Here is a 6,155-nt window from a genome sequence, read left to right as displayed (position 1 = left end):
ATGTGAGTACCTATTCATTCACTACAATATTCGTTCTTATTCATCATACTGATGGATTTTATCTAATGCAAATCGATACCAACTGATCGAGGTATAGAAGTGAAATCTCCCCTCAAGTTGTGCGACTTGGAGTATGCAGATAAAGCAGTTCTTTTTGAAAAGTCTGATGATAACTTTTAGGAAATTGTCGACACACTGCAGGAAAACTCGACTCGTTTGGGTCTTAATATTGATACAAAAAAGACTCAGATTATGTTCAACAAATTCTGTCCTAACCCTGATCAGCCTCTCTATTATAATGGACAGAGGGTTGAAAAAGTTGACAGCTTTAAATACTCGGGAGTTCACATAGCTGAGAATGGAAGCATGCACAAAGAGCTCGCAACCCGCCTAGAAATTGCTGAAGCAACTTTTAACATTATGCGTGTTGTCTGGAACTCTAGTCTATACTAGCCCAAAAGTAAATGCCGATTATTCAACGCTTGTATATTACTCTTATATGGGTGCGAATTTTGGCCTCTTACCAAAGCTCAAAACACCAAACTTCTGAGTTTTTAGAGTAAGTGCTTGAGAAAAATATGAGGTATAAGGTGATTTGATTAAATAACAAACATTGAATTCCAAGAACGGACTAAAACGACCGTCTTGAGAATGCGGTGGTGAACCTGGCCTCGACACGTGCTGCACATGCCTCAGGAAAACCTAAACCCAAGTTGTCTTCTCTTTAAACCTGGGGGCTCACGCCGTCCTGGAAGGCTGTCGATGACGATCTTTACACTTTATTCGGCGGAATTAAGGGGCGCTTTTAATGGACACTGTGAAGCTATCAACTCTGAAAATTGTATTTAAATTCTGTCAAAGAGAACCCCTACAAAAATTTGGCACTCAAAGTTGCCTTCAACCGCAAACAGAATTCATAAGCTAAATGTGTCTTACAATAATCCATCCAAGATTCAAGTGAAACGACATTATTGAAGTTCATGCACCTATGTGATTCAACAGAAAAACAAAACCATCAAATATCTATGGTGTGCAGCATTTGTATCAATCAATTGGTTTATCTCGTTATTTGTCCAGTGAAATGATATGTATAATTATTATGACTCAGTTATTGAAAAAAAACTGGCCTTTTATTCTGAGAATGTTATTTTATCAATACTAGTTGACGAGAGAAGATGCGCTAGAAAAATTGGTTTTGAAAAGAATTTCAAGGGCCTGCAAAATAAAACGGACTGTAACTGCAACAACAAAATTATCGGAATTTTATATTTGTGCAACGGATTATGTGGATTTGATAAAGCGATATAATCTGACAGCTTAACTTAAGTAGGCCATATAACCTTCCATCAAGGTGTTTTCTTGTCACAGTCAAGCTACACAAATTGTAAAACTAGTTAAAAAAGCGACAGTTTCCGTCTTCAGAAACCAAAAAAGGGACCGGTTTATAAAAAAAACAGCTGAAATCAAGAAAATTAATGCCGATGTTTAACACAAGATGTGATTTTTTTTTTTATAGTCTTTATTCAATCAAATATACACGTTATTACAATATCAATACATTATAAAGAAAACAAAGTATTTAAATATATTTTGTCCCGATAAACTTTTCAATAATAGTTTGTCTCAGACATTAGTTTTAATTATTAATCAAATAAAAATAGTACAGACATAATACTGTATACGTTTTAAATAACTGTATTATATGTATTAATCTGAAACTGCTTAATGTATAAAATTTTTCATTTTGCTTATGTTTTATCTTTGTAACAAATAGAAAAAAAAATTGTTCATCTGCTTACCGAAAAAGAAAATTTCAATAGTACCATGAAAATGTTAAAATTCCTAAACTTCAACACTCTCTCGGCAAATATTTCATCGCAAATATGTTTTTTTTCCTTTTTCCCGAAGGGCAGTTTTGAAATCCAAAAAAATAAGAAATCGTACTATCTTGGTGTGCATGTATGTGTAGTTGTATGTGTAATTTAGTTCATAAAATCTTGCTATCATGTTGAACTGATTAAATCAGTACACCCACGTACAAGCTATACCTTTGTTGGATTTTTTTATCGTATTTTGTTTAATTATTTTTCACATGTTCTGTGTAGGCTTGTGTAATAATAAGAAGAAAAAAAAAAGTCAATACAAAAAATAAAACGTCATAATACTTTAAATGGAACTCCCAATATTTGAACTAAATTAATTTACAATTCTCAATTTACGTTCAGAAAAAAATCATTTGAATCGTTTTTTGTATCACAAACTACAGATACTAAAATTTTTGAATTAATAAAACACATTTACTACTTATAAATAATACCTTAATAAAAGGATAACAATTTACTCGTACCTACATTTTTTTATTTAGTCTTATATATGAATGTCCTTATATTCACTTATATCAAATTATTATTAAACCATATAATAATTGTTAACATTTCTAAACAATGCACGTAATAATTTCGTTGATCAATAAGATTTGCCTCCAAAGTCCATGTATCAAAAACTCAATATGGTTAATCTTCAGCGTAAAAGAAAAATATTTTCTGCTTAAATGTTTAAAATATTTTTATACACACCAAATTAACATAAATAGTTTTTACAAGCACTTAGAAGTTAAAAAGCTGTAATACATTATTTATTTGTGTTTTTTTTTTGCCAAAATATGAAATAAATTTTTATTTTTAATTTAAATACGAGAGTTTTAAGTTTTTCCACTGATAAAAAACTGAGGAATTATTTTCATCAAATAAAAAAAAAAATTAAACGCTTAAAAAGACAAAAACTTCAAACGGTAAAAAAGAATATCCATTTATTTCTTCATAATATCAGATGTTTCCAAGCATTGTAGGATAATAAATGGCTGACAATTTTGCTCCAACAAAAGTGTCGATTTTTAGGCTTAAGCCGCGCAATATGTCATACAAAAGCCGATAGATTACCGTCTTTCCGAACTTTAATTAGACTCACTCCTATTCAGATTATAAATCACAAAATGGTCAGTGAACGTAGAACATGACCGTACTGCCCGTCATAATAGGACCAAACTGCCAAAAACTAAAGCTTATTTATGGGGGGATCACAAGATTTAATTAACACTGGTTGTGATTACATCCAAGTTATTCCGCTCAAGAAACTGGAAGTTAGAGCTCTGTAACGCGATGAAACATTTAAACAAATACAACTTTATCCACAAATACTCGTAAACCGATGATTACAATATGATAGATTAGAAAAAAATATGGAATAGGTGTTATTAAAAATTGGAATTTGCGTAATACTTATAGGGTTGGGTAAGATATAATTTTTTTGTATTCATAAAACTTTTTCTCACTGAAGAAAACAAAAAGCGTTTATGAAAATCATAATTTTTTTTTAAAAAATAAAACCAAAACATTATCTCTCACATACTCGTGTTGTAGAAGAAAGGACAAATCACGTTGTCACAACAATTTTTGTCATATCATTTTTAATCGAAAATTGCAGCTTTTAAAATGTTAATTTTTTATTCTTAGCGATGTTTGTATCTTTTTATCTAAAGAGGTATACATTTTTGATTGCGCAAGTTCTTTATATCGCTACCATAAGCGCTTTGCTTTTCCTAAATATTCTTTAATCCTGTGAGCTTATAAAGAATTCCGATTACTTATTCAAGCCTTGCTTCCTGAGTAGGTTTTAATGTGTAAATAAGGGAAGATTTACATTTCGCTGTAAATCTTCTATGACGTGCTTAAAGTTTCTTGAAAATATATACGTTGTCTTGCATTTCTTGCAAGCAAACAAATCCTTTACTATGACGTACATAGTAATTAGGCGTAACGTAGAGCTAAGTATTTTTCTTTAAATGTTTTCTGGTTTATTTTGGGGAATCACCCAAGGGGAAAAAACGTGTTGAAACCGAAAAATAAAGTATTGCTTTTTGTAATCTATTTAAATAAAATACATTTACATATCAAAGCAATTATTTTTAATGGAGATTTTGCATTTTTCCGCTATTTTATTGGTTCAGCAAAATCAGTAGTGACTATACGAATACTTTGTGACTCAATATTAATTTAAAAGAAAGTTATTACACATTAAAATTGCATCTTGTTTTTAACTAAATGATAACATTTATATTGATGGATTGATGTGAATGTACATGACACGTACATTTACATTATAAACATGGTAAAATTGTATAAATTATACGAGTTACTGCAGTTAAAATCGCTAGTTATATAAATTAATCACCAATTTTTGACCTTTGATTTCACCTCCAAAAACGATAATTGTATGCAGAGAAATATTTTATTGTCTGCTTTATTTTGCTAAAAAGAAGACCTATTTTTTTATTAAATAAGTACGTTAACTTGTTAAGAAATGTACTTTTTTTTCAACTTCTTGATTTTGAAAATTGTGAAAAACCTTTTTTTCTTCTTCTAGAGTTAACTGAAAACGCTGATTTTAATATTTACAGATTTTGTTTAAATCTATGTATGTACATCGCGCTTTCTTATGTTTCCAGTAGATAATATGAATTTGTTAGATGCTTCTTATCGTATGAAAGTTTAATCCGAATATTAAAAAATTAAAGCACTTTATTATTAATTCAAAAACACTCTTTAACGAAAGAGACGAATTAATAAATCAATTTTAATGTGGTTAAGTAACATTTAAAGTAAGTAACCTAATTGACAAATTCTATATTCTTAGCTTTAGATATAAAAAATATGAGTCTGGCGTCTTCTAGTAGCTTTTCGTGGCTTTACTGGCATAGTCAAAATACAGAAAAGCTTTGAGTACACCGTCCCTTCCGCCCTTAAATTGGGTTATATTTGCCGTAAGACTTCATTCTTTTTCAGTTTAAAAACCTTTGTTGACAGGGTGGTCGACAAATTATTTCGAAATCCTTCGGAACCGTTTTTAGTAAATAATCATTATCTTCATTATTGGATTTCTAAATTTATGTTGAACTCGATAAAAAACGTGTATATTAATATAGTATGATGTATCTTTAAACGTTTCCAATTCTCAATATAAAATTGTGTATAATATGTACTTACCGCGTCCTACCTTTAAATCCGCGAAGCGCAATGTTTCACCAAGACAGAATCTCCATAAGTACGAATTAAAACATTCAGATAAATAAATAAAATATTTTGCTAAAAATTAAATATCAGTCTCGAATTTGAAAATCACGGGCAAGTAAATTTTATTAATTTTAAAATTTATTAAGATGAAATTAATCAAATAAATGTTTTTTTGTAGATCATCACCCAGTTATTTACTTCACAATAACAAAGCATAGTTAATTATTTGTAATGAACATTTGACAAGAAATAAAACTGATTTTAAGTGAATAATTAAGATAAGTCAAATGGAACTCTTGAGCAATAAGTGAAAAAACTTACTTGAAAGGCTCCCCGAATGAGTGGTCCCGCTTGTCCAATGAAGAGAGTAGAAGCAGAATCAAACACCAGCTCCAAGGGTTCCCTCTTAACAGCTTGCGTGTCAAACTCATTGCAGTTGAAGAATAGCGTCACGTTCTCCGTAGTCACCTTCAGAGCAATCCTGGTCCACTTCTTCGCGAAGCTGGGCACCCTGAAGCTAGCGATCTTCTGCGACCTAATAAAAGAGTTGACATCCGTGTAGAGTAGAGATATATTCATCAGCTCTTGTCCCGCTGGAATGATCTGAACACCTAGTTGAACCACTTCTTCGAGAGGATTAAGTACGCTAAATAAGAAACCGCCTTCTTTCGTGCTAGGTCGGACTGTAGTAGCAATGGCGAATTCCGGGTAGAGCTTCTCGGGGATGAAGAGTCTGTACGGCGATTTGATTCTTGAGCCAGGTTTTAGTCCATAGGCAGGAAAACCATCCAGTCCCTCGTCAAAGTATTGGAATTGTGGATCGCTGAATGGAACAGCTATCGCGTGTAGAAGATCATGTTCTGGGGATTCTGTAATAAAAAATAAATTATTCAATACCAGCATTTGAGATTGGATGGAATTCTGCAAAGAACTTAAATGTGGTAAACAAAAATACATTTAGCACAAAACTTTTTAACAATGAAGCTTCTCATAATTACCATCATATTTTTTTATAATCCTGGAAGCATTTTGGTTAAATATAAAAAAAGCTCATTTTTCTCATTTCCTTTTAAATCTCGCTTAACG

General features: G+C 31.2%; 1 protein-coding gene across 1 annotated transcript; it reads right to left on the bottom strand.

Moving 5' to 3' along the window:
* Window positions 1-578: 578 nt before the first annotated feature.
* LOC148271245 (collagen alpha-1(XV) chain-like) lies at window positions 579-5,938 on the bottom strand (the record flags this gene model as incomplete). Its single annotated transcript, XM_088241620.1, has 1 exon — window positions 579-5,938. A coding segment is annotated over one exon (596 nt), but the record flags the coding sequence as incomplete, so codon positions are not given.
* Window positions 5,939-6,155: the final 217 nt, after the last annotated feature.

Source organism: Micrasema longulum, unplaced genomic scaffold, assembly GCF_059751315.1.
Source record: "Micrasema longulum isolate JH-2025_06_02 unplaced genomic scaffold, ASM5975131v1 h1tg003001l, whole genome shotgun sequence".
Taxonomy (NCBI): Eukaryota; Metazoa; Arthropoda; class Insecta; order Trichoptera; family Brachycentridae; genus Micrasema; species Micrasema longulum.
This window is presented reverse-complemented; position numbering and strand designations above follow the sequence as displayed.